The sequence below is a fragment of the Lotus japonicus genome, chromosome 4, assembly GCF_012489685.1.
Source record: "Lotus japonicus ecotype B-129 chromosome 4, LjGifu_v1.2".
NCBI classification, from domain to species: Eukaryota; Viridiplantae; Streptophyta; class Magnoliopsida; order Fabales; family Fabaceae; genus Lotus; species Lotus japonicus.
Genome location: NC_080044.1, coordinates 19,525,188 through 19,541,776, shown reverse-complemented (window position 1 = coordinate 19,541,776; position 16,589 = coordinate 19,525,188). Strand labels below are relative to the sequence as shown.

General features: G+C 34.8%; 2 protein-coding genes across 3 annotated transcripts; both read right to left on the bottom strand.

Moving 5' to 3' along the window:
* Positions 1–2,092: 2,092 nt before the first annotated feature.
* LOC130709958 (uncharacterized) lies at positions 2,093–7,422 on the bottom strand. Of its 2 annotated transcripts, none has more exons than XM_057559096.1 (15): positions 5,949–7,422; positions 5,738–5,855; positions 5,490–5,645; positions 5,200–5,406; positions 5,023–5,115; positions 4,814–4,930; positions 4,396–4,731; positions 4,225–4,305; positions 3,888–4,145; positions 3,416–3,807; positions 3,157–3,321; positions 2,935–3,045; positions 2,778–2,853; positions 2,604–2,699; positions 2,093–2,520 (listed from the first exon to the last, which is right to left on the bottom strand). In XM_057559096.1, the coding sequence occupies exons 2-15, from the start codon at positions 5,849–5,851 to the stop codon at positions 2,425–2,427; spliced, it is 2,298 nt and encodes a 765-aa protein (XP_057415079.1). In that variant the 5' UTR covers positions 5,852–5,855; positions 5,949–7,422; the 3' UTR covers positions 2,093–2,424. The 2 variants fall into 2 exon arrangements, with proteins under 2 accessions (XP_057415079.1, XP_057415078.1); XM_057559095.1 differs by having other exon boundaries at positions 2,098–2,520; positions 4,396–4,734; positions 5,949–7,421.
* On the bottom strand, positions 5,953–11,934 carry LOC130712428 (uncharacterized). The gene is made up of 2 exons (XM_057562266.1): positions 9,467–11,934; positions 5,953–9,212 (listed from the first exon to the last, which is right to left on the bottom strand). Exon 2 carries the CDS (start codon positions 9,208–9,210, stop codon positions 5,953–5,955), a length of 3,258 nt encoding a protein of 1,085 aa, XP_057418249.1. The 5' UTR covers positions 9,211–9,212; positions 9,467–11,934.
* Between the last annotated feature and the right edge of the window lie 4,655 nt (positions 11,935–16,589).

Genomic DNA, 16,589 nt, shown 5'->3' with positions numbered 1-16,589 from the left:
CTCCGTGAATTAATAGATATGTTTTGGCAAAAGAATTCCAAAACTATAAAGAGGTCTCCTTGTATTTTTGGCAACTAATGCATAGTCGGTATAAAACTATTTTACCCGATAAGTTGCTTTTTGCATCGAATGTCGGAATAGAAAACTTCCTTCGGAAGAAAGATTGAAATCATCAAGAGAAATGGGTGTACGCGTGTAGAATATTCATTTGAAGCTCTGAATAGATAAAGTCTTCATTGTCGAGAAATTCTAGGGTTTTGAAATACCAGGGATTCGGTTTCGGCAAACTTCCGATGATTGGAATCGAACGTTCGTAGATCCTAGAGTTTCTCCTCGAAACGATTGTGATATATGGAAAAAGAGAAGTTCTAACATTTCTCTGAAGATTTTTGGAATTAACTTCCGTCGTGCCTGAAAATTAGCTATATACTAGGGTTTCTGACCTAGGTTTAAGCGTAAAACGATCGTGCTATAACTCTTATCGACTTCGATAAAATCCTTTGACTTTTCCTGAACTTTCTCCTTCACAAATCTATTTCATTTACTAAACTCTTGTTCAGGTTTCCCTTCACAATACTTCAACCCTAATCGTAAATGGAAATCTCTTCCACTGATCCTAAGCTTAAAATCTCGGGTCTTACATGAATCTTGACCATCCAAGTGTGCCATTTGTTGGCTTCATCTTGATCATCCATTCCATGATGCAATCCTAGCCCTCCAAGTGTCCCACATGAAGACTAAATCATAGCCATCCATTCCTAGGGGCATCAACTATAAATAGCTCCTCCCTCTTCACTTCTTCACACCACACACACTTCAATCCACTATTCTTCTCAAACACACACCTTCACTAGTATTCTTACTCTTAATAAAGATAGATAATCTAAGTTAGCAAATTCACTTGTAGTGAAGCACCAAGGAGAGGAGGCTCCAAGAGGATATCCAAGGCTTGCTCAAGATCTTTAAGAGGTAAGGGGGGATAAGTTTCAAGTAGATTAATAAGAATTTAGAGTAAGATTATTTTACTTAAACTCAATAGATTAAATTATTAGGTTAGTTTAAGTTTAACAAGTTATAATTTAATTATGCTATGAGATGCGTGATGTATATGCAGGAAATTTACCTCCGTCCTACTCCAGGATTTATAGTGTATAATATGTCTCATACCACACTGTGCACTATTAATACTGGACTTCATATTCTCCTTCTTCAAACTAATGCATGCAATGCATGTGGGCCCAATCATATAAATTCAGGAAGCTCAAATTACACCTCATAACATATCAAACATCAAAAGCACAATCTCGTTCCGGAATTTAACATCGAAACACACCAATTTATATCATTCAAAATATTAAATATTAATATCGTTCCGGAATTGAACTTCGGAACCCGCTAACATCACATAAGCTTCCTTACTAACAGACACCTTCAATGATGCATGTTTAATTTTAGTCCCCCTTATTACTTCAGTACGAAACATGACTTGTCATTATATATATATATATATATATATATATATATATATCAATGCCTCTTAGATTCAATAATTCTTTTTCTTCTTCTTCTAAACATTTTAAGTACTGAAGTGCTATAATGATCTTAAAAAAATCCACCTTTCTATATTGAGTTCCAACTTTTCATTTCGTTATTAGATTTATGGTTACGTAACACTGGTACTCACTACTACAGAAAAGGCTTTTCGTCACGGTTAAAACCGCCCATTCGTCACGGTTTAACCGTGACAATAGAAGGCGTGACAATTGCTCAATTGTCACGGTTAAAGGCGGAACCGTGACAATTGATATGGCTGTTATCACGGTTTGCAAAACGTAACCGTGGCAATAGAGGCCACATATTGTCACGGTTACCTATTTAACCGTGACAATAGAGGCCATATATTGTCACGGTTACCTATTTAACCGTGACAATTGATTAGCCTGTTATCACGGTTTGTAAAGAGTAACCGTGACAATAGGTTCCCTCTATTGCCACGGTTGAGTAAGTAACCGTGGCAATAGGTGGCCTCTATTGCCACGGTTGTAACCGTGACAATAGGTCATACACCTGGTCTGTGAAATTGCTACAGAATTTTTGATTTTTTTCTTTTTACCTGGTGTGTGCATAAATTTTAGTACGTTTATATTGAAAAATAAATTGCATAAAATCACCAACATTCACATATTCTAGCCAAATTACTCAAATATTCCAACCTTGAATAAGAAAACAATACATTTACACTAATTTGTCCAAAACAATACTAATTGTTGTTGAGAACATACTCTCACAAGAAATTAAACCAAATAGCCAACACTAGCCAGTACAGTACACTGCTTGAACCAAATACTCTAAAATAACATGCAGTGCTGTTCCATACCATAAGTAGCCCATACTCTCACAAGGAATTAAAGCAAATAGCCCACACTAGGCAAAATTCTTTAACACATAAGTAGCCCACTCTTCTTTAATTTCATTTAGTTGATCCTCATCGTAGAAGCCAAATTGACAATCAGAGAAGTACTGCAAAATGATGGTAAAAGTTACAAAATTTAGAGTCACACTTAAAAATAGGAAAAATTAAGAATTTAGTCAAAGTTCCATACCGCTTGTGGAATTGTAGATTTTTTGTGCGCAATTATCTCCTTTAGAAAGCTTAGTACATAGTACCCGCAATCTATATAATTTGTTTGGGCAGGGCACTATAAAAAACAAATATAATATATATCAGTGATTTGGTAGCTAGATCTAATTGTTTTCAGCTATGTAAATTTGTATACCTTTATAGTATTCCATTTGGCTTTGGACCATGTAATCCTCTTGTCATTGCAATTAGCACGGTAGATCATCATTGCACTAACAAATTGAATGAAAAAATCATGATTAAATATGTTGAATAGCATGACTAACATAGCAAGTAGATCTATATAAGCTTACTTATCAAACATCTCTTTCATGACTTTGCGTTGATTCAAACTACCATGTATAGGATCCAAGTAAAATAAGGTCCCTGTAGTGGCATTGATCACAACCAACACCCAATGTGCCCTACAAGCAAGACATGTTAAATTATAATATTAATAAATCAAGTAGCTAATCATATAAATTAATCAAGTAACTATGAATTAATATTTACAAATTTCATCCAATATTTCTCACCCTATATTGACCGGTGCAAGATATAATTGGTTTGGGTGTCCATTTGCCATAATTGCATCCGAAATATATTGGCTTTGATTGGTCAGCCCATGTGCCGTTCGATGAGGACTCAAAAAGGCAAATTTCTCAGTCAAGTTTTCAGCCACACAGTGATCAAATAAGAACCTTAAATAAGAATATACAAATAAAATACAATGTTAAAAAATTGCTTAGATAAGAAAACTAAAAACTTTGTTTTCAGTCAAGTTTAAAAAAGTACCTCATATAAACACAAACGGCTGAAGCACTTAATTCACCATGCCCAGTGATTTCACGGACTTCCTCACGACCAATATGCTCAATCTTCATATAAACATCATGGAATATTTTTTGATCTATTGGTATTTTAATTTGTTTCCCTTGAATAAGAACCTTTTCTGAATATATGTTGAGAAAAGTACAACTGTTAAGTTGATTGGCACTTATCCCAATGTGAGACCTGTGTTGATTTGGCGATGCAACAGATTCCCTTGTGCATCTTGTTTCCATCACCTTCTCTTTCACAATCAATGGTTTCACCTGATTTTTGTCCTTCTCTTCCGCCTTGTCTTTGTCATTCTCCTCTGCCTTGCTTTTATCCTTCATTTCATTCCCTTTTGATGATGGACAATTCTGAAAATTTTAAATTTATGTATCATCAGTGATTGCAAATATATATTAGCTAGCTTTGTAAAATTATAACATATACATACCGTGTGATCAAGTTGAATGAGGTTGATAGGCCACGCCACTAAACCCCCAATTGCGTCGTGGACGCTAATCAAATCATCATATGCATCTGGTACCGGTAATTTTGCATCATCCTCAATCGCAACATCAATACTAACTTTTACATAACCGGTTGGAAGTGGGCAGTTATGAATTGTATCACCAAGTGTGTTATACACTTTTCCCTTAGCAACCACGCGCCAATAAGGCAGCTCCAAACACAAGGAACAACATGTAGTACCCTAAATCAATGATAAAAAAAGTAAGTTCTTGAAGAAAGTCACATTCAATAACAAATCGCAACACTAATAAACAAGTTACCATAGGGATGTCATTAGGTGTTAGTGGTGTAAACGTATCCATGTCATTAGGTGTTAGTTGCTCCTGCTCAACCCTCTTCCCCTACACAAATGAAAAAATTATTAATGTTGAACTACCCTTAAAAGAAGTATCATTATAAGTTTATTACAAAACACAGACAAAGCCAATTACCTCATGAATCTCAACAGGTGATATGTTAGGCGTGCAACTATCTCTTCCATTGGCGTAGTGTACAGCCCCTATGTCATTGGTGATCTCCCTCTCCTGTAGCAATATACTAACTTGTTTCTGTAAAGTCTTGACCAAATCTGTCAATTGTGCAACTTCTGCTGGAGTCTCCTTTTGGATTGACTTCTTTTGACCTTTCTTGAAGAAGGTTTTCTGACATATTGGAAAGGTTGCACCCCTTACACGGCCTGGGTGCTCAGGAACCTTTAGTGCCTGACCGAGAATATCATCTGGTGTACGTTTATGTAACTCCTCTTGTGATGCAGATTGTGTGAGAGTCTCCTAAGATATATAAAATTTCTCAATTACAGAAATAAGAATTAAGGGTTCATTTTACTTGTGAATTCATATATGTACTTACACATGTACTCAAAACTTCTTCAACATTCTCATTAATCTTGCCCTTTTTCGACACACGAGCACGCTTCCACAAGCGATGGCGAGGAATGGATGTCTCGCTTGATCCAGACTCCTGCAACTGTTTTAAGACAACCAAAATAATCACAAATAACACTTAATAATAAGATTTTTATCTAGAGAGACGAAATAGCATTATGTGTGTTTGTATACCATCTTTTGCTGAAGGCAAGCATATCCCGTACGCCCTAAATTGTGAGGGTACTTAGGCTTCAACACTCTTTTCCTATTCTGTTCACTTAGTTTCTGTTTCAAAACAATGTAGTTGCATCATGTCATAATTATTCAAATGCAATGAAAACATGGCACACCACACAAATATTATTTCACCTGGAATTCTTCATCTTTATATTGATCAACAAATTCCATCCAGACATCATGATCAATCACAAGGTCATAAGACAGCGGTGGATGATCTATCACATTACCATCTTTATCCAAAAATTTTTTCCTTAGAATTTTCCTAAAATTTCTAGCCAAAGCACCTGCTTCTTTAAGTACATAGTCTTTGCGCAAGGGGTGAATCTCAAAAGCAACCTACAACATCGCAAGTTCGATTAATGTTGAATATGTTTACATAGATAATTTCAATGTGAAAATATTAAGAGTATGGATCTAACCTCTACTTTTTCCCATATTTGGTTTTTGATTTCATCGTCAACATTTGGCCACCAATTACAAGTAATTGGAACGTCTGTCCTAGCAAGATAACCAATATAACTGACAATTTTTTGTTTGTTGGGATCAATTGGTACACCATCCGGGTCCCAACCAACCTAATACATTTAAATATTCACCATATAAATTAAATCTATGTATGAATTTAAAGAATAAACAAAAAAACAACAGCATTGTATTAAAATGTTACCTCAAATTTTATTCCTTGACTTGTTGCACGACGGACTTCTTTCATAATGGTCCTTCCACGCCTAATTAACTTAATCACACCGGTGTCACCACTATCTTGCTTTGAAGGAGCCATTTTCCTGAAACAACATGTCAATGGATCATGAGACAGATCTAAGAATGTAATATATAAAAAATATTTCAACATAAAATCATTGAAAGGAAATGCATACTGGTTTAACTTGTTTTAGTAGTTCTTTTCCTTTTCTTCAATATGCGCATACGTGTGGTTTCAATTTTATTATGAAAGGCTATATTCATCCAAATTCCCTCATCATGATCATCTCTAACATAATAACTATCATCTTCATCTGAATCGGTGTCAATTGGTTGTGATATCCCGAAGAAAGGGTCATCTTCAATAGCATTATCTTCCTGAACATATTGTCCATCCTCGTTGTTGACATTTATTTTATTTGATAATGAAACAATGGACCTTTTATTGTTAGCAGGATCAGGGACATAGAATATTTGCTCTGCTTGAGAGGCCAAAATAAAAGGATCATCTTTGAACCCCACCCTATTAAGATCAACCTGAATGAACCCTGAGTCATCAATTTGGACACCAGAATTATTGTCAACCCACTTACAACCAAACACAGGAACCTGAAATGTTGTGTAGTCTAGCTCCCATATGTGTTGAATCACCCCAAAGTATGACATGTCTGCATATATGGGGTTCCTATCTTTGGCGCTAGAGACATGCATAGATCTAGCAACAAGAGTCACCCCACTATTTTGCATTGTACTCCGATCATCTTGGGCTTCTGTGTAAAATGTATAATCATTAATTACATAGCCGTTGTAATTAAAGACATGCATACTTGGACCCCTCGACAACCATTTCAACCTCTCTGAAACCGAGGTAGGATCTTCTTCCCACTCCTTATAAACGTGATCCTTTAGCCATTTTATAAAAGTCCGATTGTGCTCCTTTGCTAACCAATTATCAGACCTATTGAGATTCAACCCCTTAATCACTTCCTTGTGCTTGTCAACATATGGCCCAACTTCAGCTGCATTGTGCAAAACATATAAGTGTGCTTGTTGCCATTCTTTACCTTGTATTGTTATTATCTCGCTTTTAAAGAGCCCTTCCCCTTCTATACTTCGTGTGTGATGAGACTTCGGAAGCCCTATAGATTCAACATTGGATAGGTATTCGGTACAAAATTCAATAGCTTCTTCGACTACATACCGTTCAACCATACACCCCTCAGGTCTGCTTCGGTTTTTTACATAACCTTTTAAAACCTTCATGTAACGCTCAAAAGGGTACATCCATCTCATATAAGTTGGCCCGCACATTTGTATCTCTCTCACCAAGTGAATGGTTAGATGAACCATTATGTCAAAAAATGAAGGTGGGAAGTACATCTCAAGATCACACAAAGTTGTAGAAATTTGTCTTTGCAATGCTGACAACTTAGAAGGGTCAATCACTTTGCTGCAAATTGCCTTGAAGAAGAGACACAATCTTGTAATGGCATCTCGCACTTTTTCTGGCAAAATGGAGCGTAAAGCCACAGGTAACAAGTTCTCCATAAGAACATGACAATCATGAGTCTTCAATCCCTTTAACTTAAGGTCTTTCATTGATACAAGGTTCTTAATATTTGAAGAGTAGCCGTGTGGAACTTTTACCCCACTAAGAAATTTACACAAAGCAATTTTCTCTTTCCTGCTTAGCGTATAGGCTGCTGGAGGTAGATACGTACGTTTCCCCTTCTTCACCGGTCTTAATTCTTTTCTTATGCCCATGCTAACCAAATCAAGTCTTGCATTGATGCTATCTTTAGTCTTGCCCGGCACATTTAGTAAAGTACCTATAACACTTTCAAAAACATTCTTCTCAATATGCATCACATCAAGAAAATGTCTCACATGAAGTGACTCCCAATATGGCAACTCAAAGAAAATTGACTTTTTCTTCCAACCACATTTAGGAAGTTGTTTTTTGAATGTCTTGCCAAATTTACACTTCACGTTCTTCACCTTGGCAATCAGATCACTACCCTTCAATGGCTTTCTAGCTCTACCTTCTTCTTTATTACCATTGAAAGCTTTTGTCCACCCCCGATAACGATGTGTTGTTCGCAAGAATCTACGATGTCCGAGGAAAACATTCTTTTTACAATGATCTAATCGCATTGAAATTGTATCATCTTCACATATAGGGCATGCAAGTTTTCCTTTTACACTATATCCCGACAAGTTGCCATATGCCGGGAAATCATTGATCGTACCAAACAACATTGCCCTCAACCTAAAAGTTTCTTCCCTTGACCCATCATACACCTCCACCCCTACCTCCCATAATTTCTTCAGATCTTCAATTAAAGGAGACAAGTATATGTCTATATCATTTCCTGGTTGTTGAGGCCCAGAAATTAACATTGATAACATCATGTACTTGCGCTTCATACAAAGCCAAGGAGGTAGGTTATAGATCACTAGTATCACCGGCCACGTACTGTGGGTGCTACTTTGGAGGCTATGTGGATTTATTCCATCAGTAGACAACGCAAGGCGTAGGTTTCTTTCCTCTTTGCCAAATTCAGAATAGTCAGAATCAATTTTGCTCCATTGGGGAGAATCTGCCGGGTGTCGAAGCATTCCATCTCCTTCTCCTCTATATTTATGCCAAGTCAACTGTTTTGCAACTTCTGCACTGCGGTACATGCGCCTAAATCTGGGTATTATGGGGAAATACCATAACACTTTTAAAGGACATGAATTTTCCTTCTTATATCGTGGAGCTTTACATTTGGGACATGACTTAAGAGATTCATATTCATTTCGAAATAATATGCAGTCATTAGGACATGCGTGAATCCTCTCATAACTCATTCCAATAGAGCACAACATTTGTTTAGCCTCATATAGTCGACCGGGAAGAACGTTTCCCTCTGGAAGCATATCTTTTAAGAGTGTTAGTAGGTTGGTGAAGCTCGTATCAGTCCATCCATTGGCAGCTTTCAAGTTGTACAGCTTTAAGACCGCAGATAGTCTTGTGAATTTAGAGCATCCATTATAAAGAAGTGTCCCCGCATCATTTTTCAGCCTCTCAAACATTTGAGGACAATCACGAAGATCATCTTCAACCGCCTTCGCCATTTCCTCAACACGGTCACCATCACATGCATCTTCCTCTGCTCCAAATGAGGCAGATCTCACACTATCTGCTGCATCACCAGAATCAAATCTGGACTCGCCATGATTTGACCAACATATATAGTTTTTATCAATTCCCTTGCAAATTAGATGATCTTCTAATTCAGATGGATTAACTCGAATACCATGCCAACAAACTAAACAAGGGCATAGCAAACTATTTGGGTTCTTTGCATTTTGAACCGCAAATTTAACAAACTCTTTCACCCCAGCAGCATATTCATCGGATAAGCGATTAGCAAACATCCATTTACGGTCCATACCTACGTGGTGGACAAAGGTTAATGTCTTCATTCTCAAAAAACTATTTAGTTTGGGTGAATATTTAACAATCAATAGCAAATAGAAGTTACAAATAAATGAAAACACACATAAAGAACCATGGCTCCAAATGTTATTTCTAATGCTTATGGACATCTAACTTGTATCACATACTTCAACTTGCAGTGCTTACAGATAAAGTATTCACTATGAGTTAACTGCTGAAAAAAGTAGGGAGTAGAGGAAAGAGTGAAACCTGGATATTTAGAATCAGACTGGTCCTCTAAGTCAGTGGCAATCAGCTTGGCTCTTCGATCTTCAACTTCGAATAAATCTATTCAAACAGAGCCAAAAGCAATAATTAAAGAGAACCCAACCAGATTGTAATAGCAAAATGTACAGAAAAAACCAACCAGATTGTGCTGGAAAAATGTACAGAAAAAACCAACCAGATTGCCTAATCCAGCAGGCCAATATAACCCCAAATACATGAATAAAATATCATGAAACAGCAGCCAAAACAGCACAGCGCCAGGAAATTAATTTCTCATGATAACAGTAACAACATAACTAAATTCTCAGCACCAAAACCAGCCCACAAGACCTCAGCAAAACACAAAACAACAGCCAATTTCCCCAGCAAAAAAGGCTTAAATCACTTCCTACAGCAGCCCAAACTGCAATAGCAAAGATATCTCAACAGAAACAGCAGCCCATTATGGTTATCTATGGAAAATCGGTCTCTGTGAATTAATCCTTTCTGTTAGTTTAACACCTAGCTGTGTTCAGGTATACTGGATTCGCGAACATGGAAACTGATACAAATCCCACTCTTTAACTAGAGTATTAGGGGCAGTTAAAATCATGTAGCCATGTTTATTAGTCTTTTTCTGCATTAAGTCCTTTAAATCATGTGAACTAAATGTCTAAAAACCAAGTTAAATACTTATCAATTATCATGCTAAATGGAAGCATCAAGAACGAAATCAAATTAGGTCACAATAAGATGCTAGAGAACAAAAATCAAAAGAGAAAGCATGCGAACTGAACTGATTCCTGAGATCCTAAATAGAAAAACTAAATTGGGGAAAGAAACTAAGAACATGGGTTGTTCATTACTAACAAACTCATATTAGCGGAAATTCTAATTAAATAAAAACACAAATCAAAGAAGGGATGCATGCTTCTCACTCACTCTCTGCCTCTCTCACTCTTTAACTATCTCTCAAGTTCATCTCCACAAACCAAAAGACTAGAACCACATGCATCATTGATTTCTCAGTGAATCTGCCCCTTTCTACAAAACTGAGATATATAATATATGATGAAAACTGGAACAGTTTTTGTCCATTCAGGTGCTCAAATATAAAGCTTCAAATAGCAACCTTAGTTGCAATTCCAATCTCGGAATAAAGGAGTTGAGACTTAGGAGTTACAAGCAACTATTTTTAATCCTCCCAATTCAATACTATATAGATCCTAGATATACAACTCCCTGATTGAAATAAAGATTTGAAATAACTTGGAATGACTTGGAATTGAAATAACTTGGAATGACTTGGAATTGAAATAACTTGGAATGACTTGGAATTGAAACTCGTACCTTGGAATAACTTAGAATGACTTGGAATTGAAACCCGTACCTTGAAATAAAGATCCTAGATATACAACTCCCAAATTTTAAACACTAACTAAATAAGCCCAGGATTTGAAATAACTTGGAATGATTTTAGATATTACAATTGATCTCTAACCCAATTTCTTCCCCCTTGATCTCTAACCCAATTTCTTTTCTGTGATTTTGCAGTTGGAACAATCAATTTTATCTTTCAGTCTTAAAAGGGCACAATTCAAATGATTCTCACCAAAATAAGATATATATTAATGTGAGAGTACTAGGTGTACTCCCAGGACCAATACACCAACATCTGTACAAAGATAAAAGAAAGAAACAGAAGGAGACAAACTAGGTAAAAATTCTGTTTGATGAAAAGCACAATCTCATAGCAATATGGTCACATTGTCTGGCCAAATCACTTCCAAACCCGTACCAATTTGAGCAGGGCACAGCAGCAAAAAACTTTCTCAATCACACAATAGTCTGCAACTAGCAGTAGGAGAACAACAACAACAACAGATCACACAGATTTCAAACAGTCCCAGATTTTTGGCCACATGAGGGACAGTTTAAAAGAAGCCCCAAATAACTAGAGGTAATGCAGGACCAAGAAAAACCCTAAGTGAAACTTAGCTACAGATGAACTATTTGAGTTGGTTTACGGGGGAAGCAGAGATGAATATTACAGCAGCAAGCACTAATTAGGGAGTAGTAGAGATGAATATTAGAGAGAAAGGTACCTGGGCTTTGCAATGGTGCTCGAGAGAGAGAAGTGCGCGTGACAGAGAACGGCGTGAACCGAGAACGACGCGAACGGCGAACGGCGTGATGGAGAACGGCGACCGGCGATTGAGAGGGAGCAGGAAAGAGAGACCGATTGAGAAGGCAGATATTGGAGAGAGACCGATTGAGAGCGCGCGAGAAGAGGTTAGGGTGCAGTGGTAGGGTTTTTCAGGAAAAATTGGAGGGGAGGGAAAAATAAGAGCCAGATATTGAACTTCTGTTGTCACGGTTCCAAAACAATAATAATAAAATATTATTTCCTTTTGTCACGGTTCCTTTTAAAACCGTGATAATTGACCTTTTGTCACGGTTCCGCCTATAACCGTGACAATTAGGGCGTGGCAAAACGTCAAATCTGTAGTAGTGACTACTATAATTTCCAAAGAAAATTTGATTGAATTAATTCTTCAATTTTTTTTTCCTTTCTGAAATTATCATGCTACACGGCCAAAGTTGGTGATCTAACCTTGTGTATTCAGAATTTAATTAGGTGAACAATTTAACATCAAATAGGTAAAAAATAATATTCAAATTATGCAAACTCTACCGGGAACTATAATTTCAAGGTCGCTCAAATTAAAATTTTCTTCTCCTAAATCATTCTTATATATGTTTCATTATTCACATTCTTATTAATTACTTGAAATTTATCCCCCTTACCTCTTAAAGATCTTGAGCAAGCCTTGGATATCCTCTTGGAGCCTCCTCTCCTTGGTGCTTCACTACAAGTGAATTTGCTAACTTAAATTATATATCTTTATTAAGAGTAAGAATACTAGTGAAGGTGTGTGTTTGAGAAGAAGAGTGGATTGAAGTGTGTGTGGTGTGAAGAAGTGAAGAGGGAGGAGTTATTTATAGTTGAGGCCCCTAGGAATGGATGGCTATGATTCAGTCTTCATGTGGCACACTTGGAGGGCTAGGATTGCATCATGGAATGGATGATCAAGATGAAGCCAACAAATGGCACACTTGGATGGTCAAGATTCATTTCTAGAACATTGGAGAAAAATTTGAGAATGAAGGGCCATGATTTGGCCATCAAAATGGCCACTTGTATGGCCAAGATTGAGCACAATAATCATGTGCTCAAAAAGAAATTAATAAACTATTCTTATTTATTTTATTTTATTTCTTTTATTTTTGATACTTACGTGAAACTTTTATTTCTAGTTTTTTATTTATTTATTTATTTTTATTTATATATATATATAGGGAGCATATCAGGTGAGAGAAGTGGTTTATGGTGAGAGGTGAGAGCATTAAATCACACCCATCTATATATCTATATATATATATATATATATATATATATATGAAAATAAGGTTTTCTTCTAGAAGGCCTATGACACATGGCACCCCCAAATTCATCCATTTTCCCTCCAAGAAAAAAAAACTATTCTACTTTTTTGTCGCAACATACAATAATGACTCATCCTATCTACTATCATCTTATTTAATTCAAAATTATATTTTCAGTTTTTTATGTAACCATTACCTATGAAATCATAATTGGAAATTGAAAATATTGCAAAAATAATTGAAAATTATATATTTAATTAATTATCAATTTTACATTAAACAATGCACTTGAAGATATTGCGAAAATAATGAAAAACTATAAATTAAATTTTTAATTTTATGTTTAACAAATTAGAGATTTTAAAAATGTTTTTTTTATCACATATACCTACAACCATATCGAAATATGTGTATTGATTTTTTTAAAAAACTTTGAAACACGTATATTGTAGCTGAGGTGATTCAATTGAATACTAATACCAATGGATTTCAAATAAAATAATGATGTGTTTTGTGTTTTTGGTCATCAGAAAAAGATTAGTGCATAGAAATTAATCTCATATTGAAATATTCTGTTTTTTTTTTGAAATATTCTGTTTTTGAACGTTCAAAACAATTTAATCAATAATTTTTTTATGACGCAATTTGATCAATAAATTAAATACTACTAATTAGTATTCATAATTATTTTGATTATTTAATTTACAACATCATTTTTTTTAATTTAAATTTTGTTGAAACTATATTTATGTCTTTATGAAATTTAAATTTATAGAAAATATTTTCATTTTTTATCATCATACAATTTTAATTTTATTTCTTATATAATGTCTACAATTTGTGTCATATTATATTTTTGTAAGAAGCCATGAGACTAAAATTTCCAAATTAAAAAACTTCTCATTTTAGACATTCATCATTTCTAAACATTTTATCCCTTATAAGTGTAATTAATGACTCCAATTAATACCTAGAATTGATGAATAGAATTAATTACCATTTTAAAATTCAAATTCAAAATCAAAATATATTTTTGAGAACGATCATATTAATTTTCCATTTAAAATTTGAGTTTCATTCATTAATTGTTTAAAATTTAATTAATATTATTGATTGTAATTAATAGATGAGTATATATCATTAAGAACATGCTACGTTAAAAAAAATGTTAAAAGTGTATTTTGTCCTTTGGCCACCAGTCTCCACGGGAAAGGGACCCCATGTGACTAATTTGGTTCGGGATATGGTAGTGATGTCCTTGACCACAAAGTAATTATTTTTTAACTCATAGGGGATCAAACACGGGCTAGATGCCTAGACAAAATCCCTTAAAGAAATGCACATTCACCACTTGTGCCACCCCTTGTGGTTCTAAAAGTATATATTTAATTTTTATGCATATTTTCCTAATAACTTAATTTTTTAACACTATGCAATTGATAATAAATATTAAAGTAAAATTAAAATATTATTAAATATGAAAAATTGAACTTTAAATAATCAGACAATAATCTAGAATTATGATAATTAGACAATATGTGTCAGAAAAAAAAGATAATTAGAAACTCAAATTGTACTATATATAAATTATCTTCCTTAAAATGGAAACTTCTTATCGTACATTTATGATAAATTTCTATAAATTTTAATTTCTTCAATCATCAAATTAAATAAACTCATCAATTCAACCAAGAAAAGAGATCTCATCAATTCCCACTAATCATTCAGTCATGATAATCAATTCTCATTAAGCACTAATTTAAACTTTTGACCTACACTTCCAGTGATACATTTTCAAAAACAATTTCATTCATATTCATCCTAAAATCCTTACTCAAAAGACTATATCTGTCTCCACCAGTGAACACATTTTCAACGTTTTTTACTTTGTGTATTCAAAGAGTCTATAGGTACATTGTCTCTTTGAAACCTTCTACAATTCTGATGCATAATTTTTTCCCCTTCTCCGTCTCTAGATTCTGATCTTCTCTTCACGACTATCTCAAGTAAGCATCTTCTCTCTTCTCTATCCACCATACCTACTGTGTTGCCCCTTTTCACATGTTTGTTTCTAAATTTTAATATCATATCGATCTATTACATTGACTAATAAGGATGGGATGCGTGTTGTTGTATTGAATGCTGAAACTGGGTAAGGAACTTGCTTTTGGTTCGTGGTAACAATCCTTGAAGGGCTGCTATTCCTGGCTGGCTTCTTATTGTTAGGAGTTGATTTAAATTGGCTTAAGGTTATATATGGGTATGTATTCTTTTGTTTTTGGTGTTTGAAATAACATTGTATCTTATTTGTGTCTAACCTCACATGGGAGAGATTGCTCCCATGTATGTTGTATACTTCAATGGATTTTTGCTTAAGCTTTAAAAAAATCATGTCACATGAGATGATCCAAATCTTCTATTTGTCCAGGTGGCGTTTGAAGAACCAATTTTAGACATTTCTTTCATACGTGTATATATTTGTAACAAACATGTATATATTTATGCTTATCAACAGTATTTATATATTTGTGCAATTACAAATTATGAAAAGGTGCAAAAGTATAATAATACACAAACTTTAGATTTTATATAACATAAGTCAGAGTGGATAAGTTTGTGGTCGTGTAAGTGGTGGTAATGGTGGTGGTGATAATGGTAGTGTTATGGGACAATGGTTGTGGCAATGACGATGACAGTGACGACAACGACAGTAGCAGTTGCGAAGGGTTCATGGTGTTTGTGGTAGTAGCGGTGGTGGTGGCAGTGGTTGTGGCAAGTGGTGGCAGTAGAGTGGTGGTGGTGGCAGTGGTGATGACGGTGATGGAGGGTGGTCGAGGAGGTGATGAGGGTGGTTTTGTAAATAAAATTACATGTTAAATTTATAGCATTAGTAACAATTTCAACATCATTTTGTGCATACCTCCTCAACAACAAAGCAAGGACTTTCAATTTCCTCCATTTTCTATTCATCATATACTTCTTCCTCTTATCTTTGGGATTTCTTATGAAAAAAACTCATCCTATTTTTTTCTCCGTTCGTCTATTCCATGGTAAGTATTTTCAACCTTCTTCCATATTTTCCATACTCCTCTCTTTCCTCCCTTTTATTTTTCTGTTTCTCAATTCGTTATTCGATTATATGTTAAGGAACATTCACCTTCAATTTTTCTTTCATTTGAAACAACTATAGAGAAAAATAATTTATCGATCATGTGCAAGGTAATGCTTTCCATCTTAATGCAGAAAATAATTAATTTTGCTATGCATGCGCATTGGTTAGAATTTGTTTAATTTGCTCTTTTGAGACATTTCTCACATTATTTCATTAATATATAACATTCTCTTTCACCCGTTCTTTGTGGCATTGTGTTTATCTTATTTTGATTTATTGTTTTCAGAGTTTTATTTCCATTTTGTATTTTATAATTCTCCACCACCACTGTATGATCGCAATATTATAAGTTTATTATTGGTTACATTATCCTCTTATCACTCCATTTTATTTTTGTGTAAAATGATTTATTTCATGTTTCATTATAGGGGTGTTCGCGGTTCGGTTTTAAAGGAAAAATTCATCCAATCCGATCGCTTCAGTTTTATAATTTAATCATCCAATCGTTTGTTTTTCAAATCCGAACCAATCGGATCCAATTTTTATCAGTTTGGATTGACTTGGATT

Excerpts from the sequence above, each read along its gene's own strand:
- LOC130709958 (XM_057559095.1), bottom strand. The coding sequence starts at position 5,851 with ATGGCTCCTTCAAAGCAAGATAGTGGTGACACCGGTGTGATTAAGTTA. Across the intron at positions 3,046-3,156 it reads CTTGCACCGGTCAATATAGG|GGCACATTGGGTGTTGGTTG; the intron begins GTGAGAAATATT and ends TCTTGCTTGTAG. Across the intron at positions 2,854-2,934 it reads ATGAAAGAGATGTTTGATAA|TGCAATGATGATCTACCGTG; the intron begins GTAAGCTTATAT and ends TCAATTTGTTAG.
- LOC130712428 (XM_057562266.1), bottom strand. The coding sequence starts at position 9,210 with ATGGACCGTAAATGGATGTTTGCTAATCGCTTATCCGATGAATATGCT.